This window comes from Pongo pygmaeus, chromosome 3 (assembly GCF_028885625.2).
Source record: "Pongo pygmaeus isolate AG05252 chromosome 3, NHGRI_mPonPyg2-v2.0_pri, whole genome shotgun sequence".
Lineage (NCBI taxonomy): Eukaryota > Metazoa > Chordata > Mammalia > Primates > Hominidae > Pongo > Pongo pygmaeus.
In genome coordinates this window covers 95347158-95365185 of record NC_072376.2, presented here as the reverse complement: position 1 = coordinate 95365185, position 18028 = coordinate 95347158, and the positions used below count along the sequence as shown (strand labels likewise).

General features: G+C 41.4%; 1 protein-coding gene across 2 annotated transcripts in view; it reads right to left on the bottom strand.

Annotated features, from left to right (window-relative positions):
* Positions 1-17579, bottom strand: part of COPS4 (COP9 signalosome subunit 4) — a 35809-nt gene extending 18230 nt beyond the window's left edge. The window contains exons 1-4 of one of the 2 annotated variants that reach the window (XM_054486302.2): positions 16700-17579; positions 6417-6496; positions 4990-5141; positions 4323-4426 (exon numbers count right to left, since the gene is read on the bottom strand). In XM_054486302.2, the coding sequence (XP_054342277.1) occupies positions 4323-4426; positions 4990-5141; positions 6417-6496; positions 16700-16773 (410 nt within the window). In that variant the 5' untranslated portion in view covers positions 16774-17579. The remainder of the gene's footprint in view (positions 1-4322; positions 4427-4989; positions 5142-6416; positions 6497-16699) is intronic. The other variant, XM_054486304.2, reaches the window with a different exon arrangement.
* Between the last annotated feature and the right edge of the window lie 449 nt (positions 17580-18028).

The following is an 18028-nucleotide window of genomic DNA, read 5'->3' as shown; positions in this document are numbered from 1 at the left end:
TGCAGTGGCATGATCTTGGCTCACTGCAAGCTCCGCCTCCCGGGTTCACACCATTCTCCTGCCTCAGCCTCCCAAGTAGCTGGGACTACAAGCGCCTGCCACCACACCCAGCTAATTTTTTATATTTTTAGTAGAGATGGGGTTTCACCGTGTTAGCCAGGATGGTCTTGATCTCCTGAACTCGTGATCCACCCGCCTCGGCCTCCCAAAGTGCTGGGATTACAGGTGTGAGCCACTGCGCCTGGCCAAAGATATTTTTAAGTCCTTCATAGTTGGTACCGTTTTATACTTGCCAACTGGAAGAGGAAGTGTTTTCAATACAATAACCAATAGTCTCACACCTTTCATCCTTCTCATGCAATATACTTAGGAGAAATGTTTCATAAAGAACTATAAATTTAAAAAAAGTATACATCAAGAGGTAAGACTGGTTGAATAAGAGTTATAAACCATCTTTTTTTTTTTTTTTTGAGACAGAGTCTCACTCTGTCACCCAGGCTGGAGTGCAGTGGTGCAATCTCGGCTCACTGCAACCTCCACCTCCCAGGTTCAAACGATTCTTGTGCTTCAGCCTCCCCAGTAGCTGAGATTACAGGCACATGAGACCACACCCGGCTAATTTTTGTATTTTTAGTAGAAACGAGGTTTCACCATGTTGGCCAGGCTGATCTCAAGCTCCCGACCTCAGGTGATCTGCCCACCTCAGCCTCCCAAAGTGCTGGGATTACAGGCATAAGCCACCACGCCCTGCCATCTTAATTTTTTTAAATTGTTTTTCTACCTCATTTTCTCTAGTATCTCAAACCAAACAATCCTTGAACCCACTGTGCTCTCCAAACCACTTAACCCTTACATGTCACTGCCTTTTTCCATAAAGGCCTCACTTCCCACTTTACCTAGCCTAACTCCTATGGTCACTCATTGTAATCACTTATAATCATTGAACTGCCATAGGCACTCATCTCCCTTGTCCCTCTCTTGCTGTCATACTTGTTGGGCAAAAATCGCAACTGTGGTTAAACCTAATTGTTTGCTCACTCCTTTCCTGCACTCATGTAGCTGAAATGTGATGGGAAAAAGCACCAAATCAAATTTTTTTTAGAGGTGGGGTCTTAACGTGTTGCCCAGTCTGGGCTCAAATTTCTGGGCTCATGGGATCCTCCCACCTCCACTGGGACTGAGGCTTGTAGCCGGGACTACAAGCATGAAGCCACTGTGCCCAGTATGACTGATCTAATTTTAATCATTATGACCTTCAACAAGTCCTTAATGCTGCCAAGTTTACATGCTGAGTCCACTCATTGCCCACTCTCCTAAGGGGATTACTTCTCACATTATTGTCTCTCCTCGACCTCACACTCCACCCCCATCCATGCTTCCAGCTGATGTCTCTGATTTCAACTTCCTTAAGAATGTTGAAGCAAGGCTGGGCATGGTGGCTCACACCTGTAATCCCAGCACTTTGGGAGGCCAAGGCAGGTGGACTGCTTGAGCCCTGGAGTTTGAGACCAGCCTGGGCAACACGGTGAAACCCCATCTCTACTAAAAATACAAAAATTAGCCAGGCATAGTGGCATGCACCTGTAGTCCCAACTACCTGGGAGGCTAGGAGATGGATGATGAAGTGAGCTGAGATCAGGCCACGTACTACAGCTTGGTTGACAGAGCCAGACCCTCTCTCAAAACCAAAAATCCAACAAAAAAAGAATACTGGAGCAATGCAATGAAAGAGTACTTGCACAAATTCCACCACTATATCACTAATATGTCTACAGACATTTTTATTTTCACAACTAGGAACAGCAGTACTATTGGCATCCAGCAAGCAGAGGAGTGGTGTTGCTAAAACCTCCTGCAATACACAGGACAGCCCCCACAACAAAGTATCTAGCCAAAAACGCCAGTAGTGCTGAGGCTGAGAAAATCTGACACAGATGAACTACCCATATTCCTATCTAAAGCCTATCCCTCTGCTAGATTCCTTCCTCTCTTGTCTACTCCTGCAAGAATCCTCTCCCCAATTCCCCTATATCAAATTTTTGCTTTCTACTGGATCACAAAAGAAAAAGTAATCCCTTAGCCTAACATCTGCTGTCATCTTCTACCCTGTTTTTTTGGCTACCTTTTTTGTAAACTCCCCTACAGGGTAGCCCATACTCACTATCTCCAAATCTTCTCTTCCCATTCTCTCTTAAAGCATGCAATCAGGCTTTCACTATCATTTCACAAAACTCAGCTGGTTAAGGTTACCAGTGGCCTCTACACTACTAATGCCAACAGTTAACCTGTATTCCTTATCTTACTTGACCTATCAATGCCATAGCTCATCACCTGCCCCTTGATACATTTTCCTCATTTGGCTTCTAGGACACCAACCTCCACATTATTCTGATTTCCTTCTTACCACAATGGATAATCCTTCTCATTTGCTACATCTTCCCCTGGCCCCTGACCTCTTAACATTTAAGTACTCCAGGCCTCAGTATACTCAGTCCTTTTGTCTATCTACATTCTCTCCTTTGGGCATCTCATCCAGTCTAATGGCTTTGAATTCCATGTATATGTCAATGACTCCCAAATATGTATATCTAATCCAGATACCTCTTCTAATCTCCAGACTAATATATTCAACTCCTCACTACATATTTCTACTTGGATATCATATGTCCAAAATGAAACTCTTGATATTCCCTACAAACCTATTCTTCCCCACTCCAACTTTCCAATTGCTCAGGCCAAAAATCAGGACTTATCTTGACTCTTTTTTGCACACTCTACATACAAGCCATCAGGAAATCCTTACTCTACCTTAAAAAACATATCTAGAATTCAATACTTCTCACAACATCCACCTTATCTGTGGTACTGTATAAGCCTTTTTTTAAAAAAGACAGGGTCTTGCTTTGTGCCCCAGGTGGGAGTACAGTGGTGCAATCATGGCGCACTGCAGCCTCAAATTACTGGGTTCACACAATCCTCTCGCCTCAGCTTCCCAAGTACCTGGGAGTATAGATGCATATCACCAGGCCCAGCTAATTTAAAACAAAAAAAAATTTTTTTGTAGGGATAGGGGGGTGGTCTCACTATGTTGTCCAAGTTGGTCTCAAACTCCTAGGCTCAAACAATCCTCCCGCCTCAGCCTCCCAAGTAGCTACGACTACAGGCATGTGCCACCATGCCCAGCATTTTTTTTTTTTTTTTTTTTTTTGGTGGAGATGGGGTCTAGCTATGCTGCCCAAGTGGGTCTCGAACTCCTGAGCTCAAGCAATCTTCTCCCACCTCAGCCTCCCAAAGTGCTTGGACCATAGGCATGAGCCACCGTACCTGGTCTCATAAGCCTCTTAACCAATATCCCTATTTCTATCACTGCTTGCCTACAGTTTATTCTCAACCCAGTAGTGAGAGTAATTATTTAAAACAGAAGTCAGATCATTTAACTGTTTGTTCACAATTCTCCAATGGCTCCCCCTGATTTCACTTAGTGAAAAGCCAAATTCCTTACAATGGCTTATAAAACTCCACATAACCTGGTCCCCAGCACTCTCTGCTCTCATCCCTGATCTCTTGCCCCTTTGCTAACTCTACTCTATCCACACTGGCCTCCTTGCTCTTATTAAGCAAACACTTCAAGCTTGCTCCCATCTTAGGGCCTTTGCACTAGTCATCCCCTCTAAGAGTATCTAGTGATGATATTCGGCCAGGTGCACTGGCTAACACACCTGTCATCCCAGCACTTAGAGAGGCTGAAGTAGGCAGATCACTTGAGGTCAGGAGTTTGAGACCAGCCTGGCTAACATGGTGAAACCTAGTAAACATGGTGAAAATCTAGTAAAAATACAACAATTAGCCAGGTGTGGTGGTGCGTGCCTGTAGTCCCAGCTACTTGGGAGGCTAAGGCAGGAGAATTGCTTGAACCCAGGAGTAAGAGGTTGCAGTGAGCCAAGATCATGCCACTGCACTCCAGCCTGGGAAACAGAGCAAGACTCCGTCTCAAAAAACAACAACAACGACAAAAAAGAGTATCTGGTGATATTCTTTCCTCAGATCACTCATAGCTACTCCCTTATCTCCTTCAAGTCTTTGATAAAGTGACATCAGGGCCACCCTACTACCCCAATCACTCTATTTAAATATACATACAACCTGTCCCCGCTTTGCCCCATTACTTTTCTCCACAGCACTTATCGCCTTCTAACATACTACACAATTTTGTATTTATTTAATTGTTTATCTGTTTCCTGTACTAGAATGTAAGAAAAAATATAAGTGAGCAATTATATACATCCTATATATAGTCATCCAATATCCACTATTTACTATACTTTTGTCCTGTTTCCAAAGGAATTCCCACCAACACTTGGGCTGCATTTCTCCAATCTTCTTCTTTCTCATATATAGATGCAAGATGCTGTCTTATGGAAGCAACCTGGAATAATAGGTATACATGTCAAATTATTTCAATTGACATTAGTAACTAATTAAAATAAATAGGAAAGTTATTCTAAAGTGGCAATTCAACATACTAAGCTGCCAAGTACACAGTAAAAGTTTATCAAGACCACCCAAGTTTTCCTATGAATTTTACATTTACAGAATATCAAAGTAGTGAATGGAAGCAACACATTTCTGCAATGTGGATTATGGCAAAATATTGTAGTTTAAACGTTAAATTTAGCTTGTATGTTCCTGCATACACGATGCTGGAGTTTTCCTGTGTTTTCAGCTGAAATACCAAATTTACTGATATTAAAAAATTGTCTAGAGAGCAATATTTGGTTCACAAAATCAAATTTTACTTTATAAGCAAATGTCAGTTGGAGTTGTAACAACCTAATATTTACTTGATTTTGCATCGTAAAATGCTGTTTGGCACACTGTTTTGTCAAAAATGAAATTGGATGATTATCTCTTTTAAGAATTTAATAATATCAGATTTTCAAAATAACTGCTGCTATCTCAAGTTAAAAAACCACTGCTCTAGACTTTTACCTGCTCCTCAAATGAAATGACTCTAGGCTGGATCTTTTCCAAGGTGAAGTGATAGATTTCTTTGGCTGTGCTATCAGGCAAGTTAGGAAGATGTGTGCAAAAATCAGTCAGCAACTGCCGCGAGATCACGAGACTGACATTCTCATTTACCACTTGTTTAAAAAAAAAAAGATAAGAAAACATGAGCTGATAAATTGTCATTAAACAATCAACCTTTACTTAAAATTAATACTAACAACAATCTATATTAGTGCAGCCTTCAATGCATTATTCAAGGATTTCCATACCCCTATCATTTTATATTACATCATCAGTTTTCCTTATGCTGAAATACTTGATTACACAATGACTACACAAAAACAGTAAAAATAGGCCGGTATGGTGGCTCACGCCTGTAATCTTCAGCACTTTGGGAGGCCGAGGCAGGCGGATCACGACGTCAGGAGTTCGAGACCAGCCTGACCAAAGTGGTGAAACCCTGTCTCTGCTAAAAATACAAAAAAAAAAATTAGTCAGGCATGGTGGCAGGCGCCTGTAGTCCCAGCTACTCAGGAGGCGAAGGCAAGAGAATTGCATGAACCTGGGAGGCTGAGGTTGCAGTGAGCCGAGACCACAGCACCATACTCCAGCCTGGGCAACAGAGCTAGACTGTCTCAAAATTAATTAATTCATTAATTTAAAAATTTTAAAAAACAGTAAACACAACTTTTCTAAGAAACAGAAATAATTGAAAAAAGTTTTAAAAGTTGATAATTTTATCTCATTTTTCTACAAAGTGAAGGCACAAAAACACCTATATTTTTATTTATGTGCTTATATCCTACCTTGTTCCAAAAAGGAGTTAAAAAAGAAAACAGTAAAATAATTTTCATGAAATTTAAACAAAGCAAGTGCTGCCAGTACAGTTATTGCCACTTATACTTTCCCAATAAAAACAATAAATAAGAACTTCAGTGAGCACTAGATGTACTGACATTATTTATAAACATTTACGAGGTATTATTTTATGTGATTAAGTGATTAAGTAATGTACTACTCTGTAGTACATTTTAGGTACATTAGATGTACTACAGAGTACATTTTAAAGAGGAAAAGGAGGCACAGAGAGGTTAAATAATTGACCCAAGATCACACAGCTCATAAAATAGCATACCAGGATTTGAATCCAAACTATTCTCTTTACTATTATGCTATATTGTCCCTTATCAGCTATTATAACAACAATAACCATACAAAACTTTAATTAGGATTGTAATTCTAAGATAATTCACTGAAAATTAATCAAGTTGTAAACAGTTTAAATTCTAAAATCAATCAATCTCTATGCATATTTAATATTGATAATTTGATATAAAACAAGGCTTGAGAGAACTTTAAAGTCCTAGCTCAGTAATACAAGGCAAGCATGAAATTTCCATTTCACTTACTTGCTTCCACAAAAGCTTTCAAAGCTTCTAGTTGTTCTGCTCCAGATAACTGAATGGCTTTTTCCAGGATCTGACGATACCTACAACAATAACAAATGAAAATAATGTTCTGAGGGTACTATATTTTCTAATGCAAACTTTGATACGTATTTATTCATTTCTACTTACCCTGGTTTCTTTCATAGTACTACAGTTTGTGGTTTTCTTTATAGTATACCACAGATTTTTTTTAAAAGTTTCTAGTCTATCGCAAGAAATATTAAATCTATAATTATATAAGGTACCACTTCATCTAGTTTTCAGTATAGTATACCAGAATTTTTTAAGTTTTCCAGCTCATCACAAGAAAAAGTGAATCTATAATTCTGTTACTGAATCTAAGGTGTCACTTTTTCTTGAAGGTTTTATTTTTGAATTTAAACTATAAAGTCAATTTCCTTTCAAATGCCTTAAAAGATAAGCTATATTTCCTTCAACTGTGCAATACATAGACACACAAAAACATTATTTGAGGTGACCTGAATCCTTTCCTCTTACAGACCTAATGTATGTAGGGTCACCAACAATAGGATAATGTTGACCAGGCAACGAAACCAAACATTAAAGACTGAATGTCTTAGTCTGTACAAAATAAACTTCACCAAGCCAAATGCACTGATAGAATACCATTTATGCTGTCAGACAGTACCTATTTGTTCTTTATTTGCATTCAGATCTAATAACTATTCTACCTAATATCTGTGACCACACAAGCTCCACGAAGACAGGAATTTTGGTGTTTTGTTCTCTGCTGTGTAGACAATTATCTGAATTCTTGGCATATCATAAGCACTCAAACATTCAATGGTATTAGTAATGTTTTATTTCTTAATGAGTGGTTAGTATATGAGTGTTATACTATTCTTTTGTTGTTGTTGTTGTTGTTGTTGTTTTTGAAGATGGAGTCTCGCTCTGTCACCCAGGCTGGAGTGCAGTGGCGCAATCTTGGCTCACTGCAACCTCCGCCTCCCAGGTTCAAGCGATTCTCCTGCCTCAGCCTCCTGAGTAGCTGGGATTACAGGCATGCGCCACCATGCCCGGCTAATTTTTGTATTTTTAGTAAAGACGGGGTTTCACCATGTTGGTCAGGCTGGTCTCAAACTCCCGACCTCATGATCCGCCCACCTCAGCCTCTCAAAGTGCTGGGATTACAGGCGTGAGCCACCGTGCCCGGCCTATACTATTCTTTATCTCTTTTTTTTTTTTTTTTTGAGATGGAGTCTTGTCCTGTCACCCAGGCTGGAGTGCACTGGCGCGATCTTGGCTCACTGCAACCTCCGCCTCCCAGGTTCAAGCAATTCTCCTGCCTCAGCCTCTGGAGTAGCCAGGACTACAGGCATGCACCACCACGTGCGGCCAATTTTTGTATTTTTTGTAGAGATGGGGTTTCCCCATGTTGGCCAGGCTGGTCTCGAACTCCTGACCTCAGGTGATCCGCCCACCTGGGGCTCCCACAGTGCTGGGATTACAGGCATGAGCCACCGCACCCAGCCAATTGTAATATTTTTTAAAAGCATTAAATACATTTTACAAACCTCATAGCATTGCAATTATTCAGAAAGTCATCCAGAATAGAGCTACGAAATAAATATACAAAAATAGAACCTGAACTCATTCAGATTTATGACTTTTATTTCGTAGGGCACACCCTCAAGCTACCACTCAGCATTACTGACTCTCAACTCATACAAAATTCTCACAACCTTGGTTATCTGATTTCTCAAAACCAGAATGAATCAAAGTGACTTTAAGAAAGCAGATATACTGATAGAAAAGATAGCAAATTCCAAAAGAAGAAATAAATTAGTCTAAGAAAGCAAGGAAATATTAAGTTTTTAGAAAATTATATTTTCAGTATTGCTAAGTTTGAGGGTCCTTAAAAGATAAATTACTTTATGGCCCTGGGCATGCTTTCAGATAAGTTATACATTTAATGGTTTGTTATTCTTTATTTTTTTCATATTTAATTAAATCAAGGGTTATGGCTGAGATCTCTTACATTTATATCCTCTTAGATTATTTTATACTAACAACATTATATTCAAAGGTAATAGTGTCTCACTTATATAAATTTGCTAATTAACCTAAGTTGTTTTGTGGTTGTTATGGTTTTGTTTTCGTTTTTTTTTTTTGAGACAGAGTCTCACTCTGTCGCCCAGGCTAGAGTGCAGTGACATGATCATAGCTCACTGTAACCTCCAATTCCTGGGCTCAAACAATCCTCCTGCTTCTGCCTCCTGAGTAGCTAGGACTACAGGCATGTGCCACCACCCCTGGTTAACTGTTCTTTTCTTTTTGTAGAGATGGGGTCTCACTACATTGCCCAAACTGGTCTCCAACTTCTGGACTCAAGCAATCCTCCGAACTCAGGCCTACCCAAGTGCTGGGATTACAGGCTTGAGCCACTGTGCCTGGCCTAACCTAAGTTTTAACACATAGTTTCATAATCAATCAACTCATCTGTATTGGGAATAGGAAGAAAAAATGAAAACAAACCAACCTAAAAAGTGATCAAAGTTTTACACTCATCAAATTATATAACTTATAGAGGCCTTAGAAATTGCCTACATAAATTCCCAATTTTATAAATGAATAAATTGAGGGCCAGTCGCAGTGGCTCATGCCTGTAATCCTAGCACTTTGGGAGGCCAAGGCAGGTAGATCATGTGAGTCCAGGAGTTCAAGACCAGCCTGGGTAATGTGGTGAAACCCCATCTCTACCAAAAAAAAAAAAAAAATTGGTCAGGCGTGGTGGCTCGTGCCTGTAATCCCAGCACTTTGGGAGGCCAAGGCAGGCAGATGGCCTGAGCTCAGGAGTTCGAGACCAGTCTGAGCAACATAGTAAAATCTCATCTCTACCAAAAATATAAAAAATTAGCGAGGCATAGTGGCACACACCTGTGGTGCCAGCTACCTGGGAGGCTGAGGTGGGAGGATTGCCTGAGCCCAGGAGGAGGTTGCAGTGAGCTGAGATCTTGCCACTGCAACTCCAACCTGGGCAACAGAGTGATATCTCATCTGAAAAATAAAAATTTAAAAAATAAAAAAAATTAAAAAATTAGCCAGGTGTGGTGGCGTGTGCCTGCATAGAGCAAGACCCTGTCTCAAAAAAAAAAAAAAAAAAAAGGGAGGTACGGCACTGTGGCTACATTACATGCTTCCTTGCTTCTCTAATATGTAAATTCTAGTATCTAAGAACAGAGATTACTTTTTCACAATAACATAAAATGACTAACAAACCTGTTTTAAACCAGGAACTTAAACAGAAATTTAATACTGCCATATAAAATCATCCCAAAGTGTTAACTGAGTCCTTAGGTATTTTAAGATGCTATATGAGATTCTGTGTATGATACCAAAAAGTTTTTAAATGACCTTAGTATTTGAAGATCATATGGCTGAGAAGACAAAGGGGAAGATTAAAAATAAAAAGTTAATATGTCAAGTGTTAAATTACAATATGGCCAGGTGTGATGGCTTACGCCTGTAATCCCAGCACTTTGGGAGGCTGAGGTGGGCAGACCACTAGAGGTCAAGAGTTCGAGACCAGCCTGGCCAACATGGTGAAACCCCATCTCTACTAAAAATACAAAAATTAGCTGGGTGTGGTGGCACGTGCCTGTAATCTCAGCTACTCAGGAGGCTGTGGCACGAGAATCACTTGAACCTGGGAGGCAGAGGTTGCAGTGAGCTGAGATCCCGCTGCTGCACTTCAGCCTGGGTGACAGAGCGAAATTCTATCTCAAAAAAAAAAAAAAAGTACTAAATTACAATAATACAAAAACAAAAGTTACGATAAAACTGAACAATATAAGCAATATGACAAATGAAGAGGTAATATATTAACTCAAAAGAGAGTAAGGCCAGGCGAAGTGGCTCACACCTGTAATCCCAGCACTTTGGGAGGCCAAGGAAGACGATCGCTTGAGGCCAGGAGTTCAAGACCAGCCTGGCCAACATGGAGAAACCCCATCTCTACTAAAAATACAAAAATTAGCCGAGTGTGATGGTGCACCCCTGTAAGTCCCAGCTACATGGGAGGCTGAGGCAGGAAAATCACTTGAACCCAGGAGGTGGAGGCTGCAGTGAGCCACTGTACTCCAGCCTGTGACAGAGTGAGAGTAAAACAAAAATGGACTAGACTTGTCAAAGAAGGCTTCATAGATAATAATAGCTTTTTATATGAGTACTCAGTATACAAACAGAAATGTGACTGATATGGAGAATGTGACAAGTGCCAAATATTTTCTTCCTTAAAAAAATTTGGCCGGGCGCAGTGGCTCACGCCTGTAATCTTAGCACTTTGGGAGGCTGAGGTGGGCGGATCACCTGAGGTCAGGAGTTCGAGACCAGCCTGCTCAACATGGTGAAACCCTGTCTCTACTAAAAACACAAAAATTAGCTGGGCGTGGTAGCGTATGCCTGTAGTCCCAGCTACTCGGGAGGCTGAGGCAGAAGAATCGCTTGAACCCGGGAGGTGGAGGTTGCAGTAAGCCGAGATCATGCCACTGCACTCCAGCCTGGGAGACAGAGTGAGATTCCATCTCGAAAAAAAAAAAAAAACTTATGGAGGAAAATAAGTTTTATTACTAAGGCATCGTACATCTCTGCTATCCATTTATCATCAGTGAATTGAGCATCTTTTATGTATATGAACCAAAGTTCAGTATGTTGATTCCTAATTTCTTGGCACTTGAAAGGAATCTGGAGATAAATAAAGCATGAAAATGTACCACAGTCATCATTTAAGATCACAATGGGTGGTAAAGGTAGGTATTAACAGATCTTCCACTTACAGTAATGGTGAACTAAATGACTGGACCAACCCTCCCTCAAAAAAAAAAAAAGCCAACATAAAAAGCTGAAAGAAATGAAAAAAAAATTTAACTGCATAAAATCCTAACAAGAAAGGGAAAATAAGATAAACCATATATTCTGTCTAAAGGTATTTGCTGACTGTGGAAAGATGGCTGAGAGGTAGAGTGGCACTTCTTGTAGGGAGGAGAAGGTGGGCTCGCTGCAAATCTGCTGGAAGCACTGAGAAGCAAGCTGCCATTTCTGGCAGACTAATAGAGCTGCACAAATGGGAATGGAAGTTCCATATTCTGCCAAAGGAGGAGACACACACTTTGGAAGTAAGGTTACAAATTCTATCCCAAGACCACCCAGGTAAACCAAAAAAATTCTGAAGCCTTGATTCTATACTGTTAGCACCCTCAGGTAATGAAATTTCTCTCTAGAATCAACAAAAGCAACAGACAACCGCAACAACCAACGATGTCAAATACTGACTAGAGTTATTAGAAAGAGCATGATACAATCATGCTTACAATGTTCATGGAGATAAAGACAAGCTTTAAAGTTTCAGCAACAGACCAGGAGCCATAAAAAGTATCATTGGAAAAAAGAACCACCAGAAATTACAGAGCTAAAAAATACAACCCAACTTAGAAACTCAATGGAGTACTTAACAGCAGATTAAACACAGTTGAAGAAGTGATAAACTAGAAGGTAGGCCTGAAGAACTAATCCAGAATAAAGCATTGAAATGGAAAAGACAGAGTAAGAGGCCTAGAGGTTACAGTCAGTGGGCCTGACAGGGATTTCACTGGAGCCTAGAGGAGAAACAGAATGCGGCAGAGGCAACATTTAAAGAGATACAGGCCAAGCACAGTAGCCCACACATGTAATCCCAACACTTCTGTAGACCGAGGCAGGAGAATCCCTTGAGCCCAGGAGTTCAAGACCTGCCTGAGCAACATACGGAGACCCCATCTCTACCAAAAAAAAAATGTTTTTAAATTAGCCAGGCATGGTGTCATGTGCCTATAGTCCCAGCTACTCAGGAGGCTAAGGTGAGAAGATTGCTTGAGCCAAGCATGTTAAGGCTGCAGTGAGCCATGATATCTCTACTGCACTCAAGCCAGGGCAACAGAGCAAGACCCTGTCTCTAAAATAAAATAAAGAGATATAACTGAAGACATCTCAAGACTGATGAAACAATTTAATCCATTGATTCAGGAAACTCAGTGAAGCTTAACCAGGATAATGTGACAGAGTGCTTACAAAAAACAGCCACAATAATTTCACTCCCAGTACCCACGTCCCTTTACAATATAACTTTGTAGCTCTTCATATCAAAAGGTAGAGTTTATTTCCCTACCCCTTGAATCTGGGGTTAACCAATAAAACGTGGTAGAAATGAAGTGCTAGTTCTGAGCCTAGACCTCGAGAGGCCTTGTATGTGTTTGTCTTTCAGAACCCTGCTGCTGTCACATGAACAGGCCCAGACTAACTTACTGGCTAATGAGATATGTAGCTCAGTCAACTATATTGCCCCAGCCAACAAGCCAGCCAATCCACAGAAGCAGAGCTGCCTACCTGGCTTGGCTGGCAGCTAACTACAGACCCACATGGGAGCCCCTGTGGAACCAAGACCATGTGGAGCAGAAAAGAACCATACAGCTGGGCCCAATCCAAACTACCAACCTACAGAATTATAAGCTAAATAAGTGACTGTTGTTTTAAGCCCTAAGTTTTGGGGTTTATTTCACAGCAAAGGGTAACTGACATAGAAAAGTAAAAACAAATCCACAGACATATCATAATGAAGCTACACAAAATTAAAGACAAAATCTTAAAAACAGGTAAGTGCTGGCTGGGTGTGGTGGCTCACACCTGTAATCCCAGCACTTTGGGAGGCCGAGGCAGCTGGATCACAAAGTCAAGAGATCGAGACCATCCTGGCCAACATGGTGAAACCCTGTCTCTACTAAAAACACACAAAAAAAGTAGTCGGGTGTGGTGGCATGCACCTGTAGTCCCAGCTACTTGGGAGGCTGAGGCAGGAGAATTGGTTGAACCCGGGAGGCAGAGGTTGCAGTGAGCCGAGATCGCGCCACTGCACTCCAGCCTACGCAACAAGAGTGAAACTCCGTCTCAAAACAAAACAAAACAAACAAACAAACAAAAAACAGGTAAGTGCTAATATAATTTTTAGGAGAGAGAAATCATTGGATGGGGTTGATCTTTAAACATTCTAAGTATTTCAATTTAATAACAGTAGGAAGACAGGATTCTAGGCAAAAATAATTACTATCTGAAGTGTAGTCATTTTTTTTTGTGAAAATAAGGCCAAAAAGGTAGATATGTTTGTTTAGAGTTAAGGGCTCGTAGGCAAGCAGACATGGACTGTCTTCTAGCTTCACCGCTAGCTGTGTGACCTCAGAGCAAGGTATTTCAACTCTGTACTTTGGTTTTCTCTTATTATAATGTAAATAATATCACCTACTATCACCTACTCCTACTTGTTAAGGATTTTTAAATGTAAGTAATGTTGTGCTTCGCACAGTAAACTCTAGATGTTATCAACTTTCACTCTAGAGATGAAAACCACTAAAACTGTTGTGTTTGGGACAACAAAGAGAGAATCAGAATCTGAGTTAGAGGGGCCTTTGAGGTCTATCCTCATTAAAGTCTATCCTCCGTGTGGCTCTCCTATTCTAAAGCTTTATGTGAGATAATAAACACAACGCATAATATGCACAAAAACAGCCTATAAAATGGAGGAAATGCCTTTCCTCTGGCTAATTTCTTATATAAACTTTAGACAGCTGTGTCAATTCACAGTTACGGGAAAGCATTTCTAATTGAGTTTTTAACAAGAAAACGAGCATAGTCTGGTAGGTTTAAAAATGAGCTTTTTAGAGTAGATGAACCTGGATTCAAATACAAGCGCTGCCCCTTTCTAGCTATTCATTAATTCAACCACATTTATTGAACAACTACTGTTATAGATATCCCAATTGCTAGGAACACACAGTATTGATGTTTTAGAAACAATGTATTCCATTATTCTTTAATATGGAATCCTTCGTTACTCAGCTCCAAAAAAAAATCCCAAAAACCTTCATTAAAAGTACATACAAGAAAAAACACATAAAAAAAAAAACACTGATATATTTCAAGGGTATTTCTCTTAAAGCATATAGGTGGTAGAACTGATGTTGTTGTAAGGATAAATATCCTGCTACATTCTTGCCGACATAGGAACTGCAGGCAAGGCCAAGACTTTTCTCAGAAAGCAGCTCTGAAGGAGTTACTGGCTAACACTGCACTGGCTATCAGTTATCAAGCACATATTTCATTTAATCTTCACAATAGCACCATGTGGTAGACTGCTACAGTAATGGCTTCCAATGAATCTCCCTCTGTCCAGGCTCCTTTGCAATGTAACTTTGCCACTAAAGAGGTAGTAGTAAGCTCCATTTCCCCTCCCCTTGAATCTGGGCTGGTCTTCTGATTTACTTTGACCAGTACTAGAGAACTGACATGAGACTTCCTAGGCTATCCTTAAGAGGTCTTGCGACTTCCCCTCTCATAGGCACCTAAGAAAGCCCAAGCTAAACTACTGAATGAGAGACTATGCGCAGAGAGAGAGAGATCCAGGCAAGAGCAAGATATGCATGTGAGTCCAGCCCCAGGTGTGTTGCCAGCTGACTATATCTGCATGAGTGAGCCCAGACAAGACCAGCAAAGCAGTCCAGTCAACCCATAGAATCCTGAGAAATCGTAGTTGTTTTACACTGGTAAGTTTTTGGTTTGTTACAAAGCAACAGATAACTGAAGCACCCTTTAAGTACTATTGTTTATCTCCAATTCAGACCTGAAGAAGTAAATACTTAAGTTTCAGAATTTTGCAAATACTTGAAAAGCTCTTTTTGATAACTAATGCACTTATTTTTCTTTTACAAAATAAAAAGGAAGCATGGGGAAAAAATATAAGCTGGTTTTACTTTCATCCATATCTATAAAAACTACAAGCAAAAAGGATTGAGCCATGAGGACATATTTATTTCCAACCCATACAATAAGTGAATATATATTTACTGACAGCTTAACAGTAACAACAACAATCTTACGGCACTTTCTATATGTCAGGTACTGTTCTACGTGATATAAGTGTGGTAAGTATATATGCACACACATACTCATCTTGTCCTCAGATGTCAAACAAGAATAAGTCCTATTATTATCTTCATTTTCCTGAGTGGGAAAATGCAGCACAAAGTAGTTAAGCCCAAAATATACGGCTGAATTTCCCACTGATAAAAGTAGATTACATTTGCCACCAGAGAAAAGGCAGCCTAGCCTACTTCAAACAGTCAGAATTTCAATGACCAGGTTAGAACAGGTGTATCCCATTAATATACATCAAAGTTATTTCAGCTGTCAGGATGTAAACATTAAGATCAACTTGAGAGGCATACTTTATTTACTTATTTATTTATTTATGGAGACGGGGGGGTCTCACTATGTTGCCCAGGCTGGTCTAGAACTGCCCTCAAGTGATCCTCCCACCTCAGCCTCTCAAAGTGCTGGGATTACAGGCGTGAGCCACTGCACCCGGCCTACAGAGGCATACTTTAAACAGAAAGCATGTTCATTACAAAAGAGCAATGCTGTGACATCTACAAAGAGAAAATGAACAATATACGTCTACCTACCTATGCTTAATACTGTTGAACAACTGCTTGCAGAACAGGCACGTCACACATTTTAACTTGGAGTGAACCTAAGCATTCTATATAAATTTCGACAAAATTCAGATTCCTGCAAACATCACTACTCTAGACATCCTGACCCACGATATGAGAACATTCCGCCTATGTGCCTTCAGAGTTGGTGGCGGAGAAAATACCCGAAACACAAGGACCCACAGAAGACAGTCTGAGTGGTCTGGACGACATGACAGCGGCCATACCTCCTCAACCTCAGCCAGCCCCAAGAAGCCATCTCCCCAAAAAACGCAGCATCAAAGCCCCAGAATATACATTTCTCTGAATCAAAAAAAAAAGAGGAGGAAGGTCCAAAGAGACGCCAGATTCGGTGTGAGGCCGGCCAGCGATGGGAAGAGGTACCAGGGAAGGCTGCTACTAAGGCCAGGGTAGCAGTCGTCTCTCAGACCGCTCTTCCAAAATCCTAAGGGATCAGAAGGATTCTATCAAGAACTGAACAAGCTGACAATCATCTCAAGTCTATGGCCTCGAAGGCCCCTGCACAAGGTCCCCTCCAGCTTTCTGCTTCTCCCAACATTTGCCTCCCCAGCCGACCTCAGGCCCGCCCCCTTGGACGTCAGGCCGGCTTCTAGCTTCACGCCCAAGAGCCGTGGCCAACCTAAGGAGATTAAGGCTGCGGCTTTCTTTCCCCACCTCTGTACTCCCGCGTTCCTGGGAAATACTCACTTGCCAGCCAGATCTTTATGAGAGCCGCTCGAATTCATGAGCTGGGCCAAATCCTGTCGCACGGCTGCCGCCATCTTTCTCCCAGCTCAGCGGTGGATGCGGGGCCTCTGGCAGCCAAAAAGAAAACGAGTGTGGTCCTCCAGAGTGCAGCCAGAGGGAACCTGAGATGCTACAGAGTAGCGTCTGTGTGGGCCAGAGCGTCGGGTGTGGGAGCCTGGGATAGCTCCGCCCTCAGGGTTGAGTGATGCGGAGCTCCACTCCTCAGGTCTGAGGCCTGCCCAGGTCTCTCCTACAGGCTCTGGCTCTCACGCTCGGACTTTGGATTGGCTGATGAACTCCAGTAGTGAGTCTCTGTTGTAACTCCAATAAGTAGCCGGTACATAAAACGACTGCGTTTTCGCAAAGTTCCGTTTCTCACGTCTGTGCCTTACCGTCCTTCGATCTTTCAGGCAGCGCTTAAACTGCCTGTGGTGAAGAATGAGTTTTGTTTCCGATTCACCACAGACGATACTTTTTAGAAATATAATTAAAAAGTCCCCATTCCTCCTCCCACTCCGTGCACTTTATAATGGTTGATCAGACATTCCAGTTTGTCCAGTACAAAGCGATTTTCCCTCTATTGTCCTGGAGTAATGATTAATATCCCCCCTTTCGGCCGGGCGCGGTGACTCACGCCTGTAATCCCAGCACTTTGGGCGGCCGAGGCGGGCGGATCACGAGGTCAGGAGATCGAGGCCATCCTGGCTAACACGGTGAAACCCTGTCTCTACTAAAAATACAAAAAAATTAGCCGGGCGTAGGTGGTGCTCGCCTGTAGTCCCAGCTTCTCGGGAGGCTGAGGCAGGAGAATGGCGTGAACCCTGGAGGCGGAGTTTGCAGTGAGCCGAGATCCCGCCACTGCACTCCAGCCTGGGAGACACAGGGAGACTCGGTCTCAAAAAATAATAATAATAATAATAATAACATCCTCCCTTTCGTTCTAGAAACCGTTCCATTTCAGTGGAAGATTATATGGTCGCCTGCATTTGTATAACATTCAATACTCATGTATTCTTATAGAATTTATGCAAATAAAGCAAATATTAATAAATATAGAATTTTACCTCTCACAAGTAACACCACATAATTGTTCTGCCTTGTTTTTTTTTTTTTTTTTTTTTGCACTTTTCCTGATACTGTGGTTTGAAATAATTGTCTTCTCCAAAACTCATGTTGAGGGCTGGCGCCGTGGCTCACGTCTGTAATCCCAGCACTTTGGGAGGCCAAGGTGGACGGATCACCTGAGGTCGGGAGTTCGAGACCAGCCTGACCAACATGGAGAAACCCCGT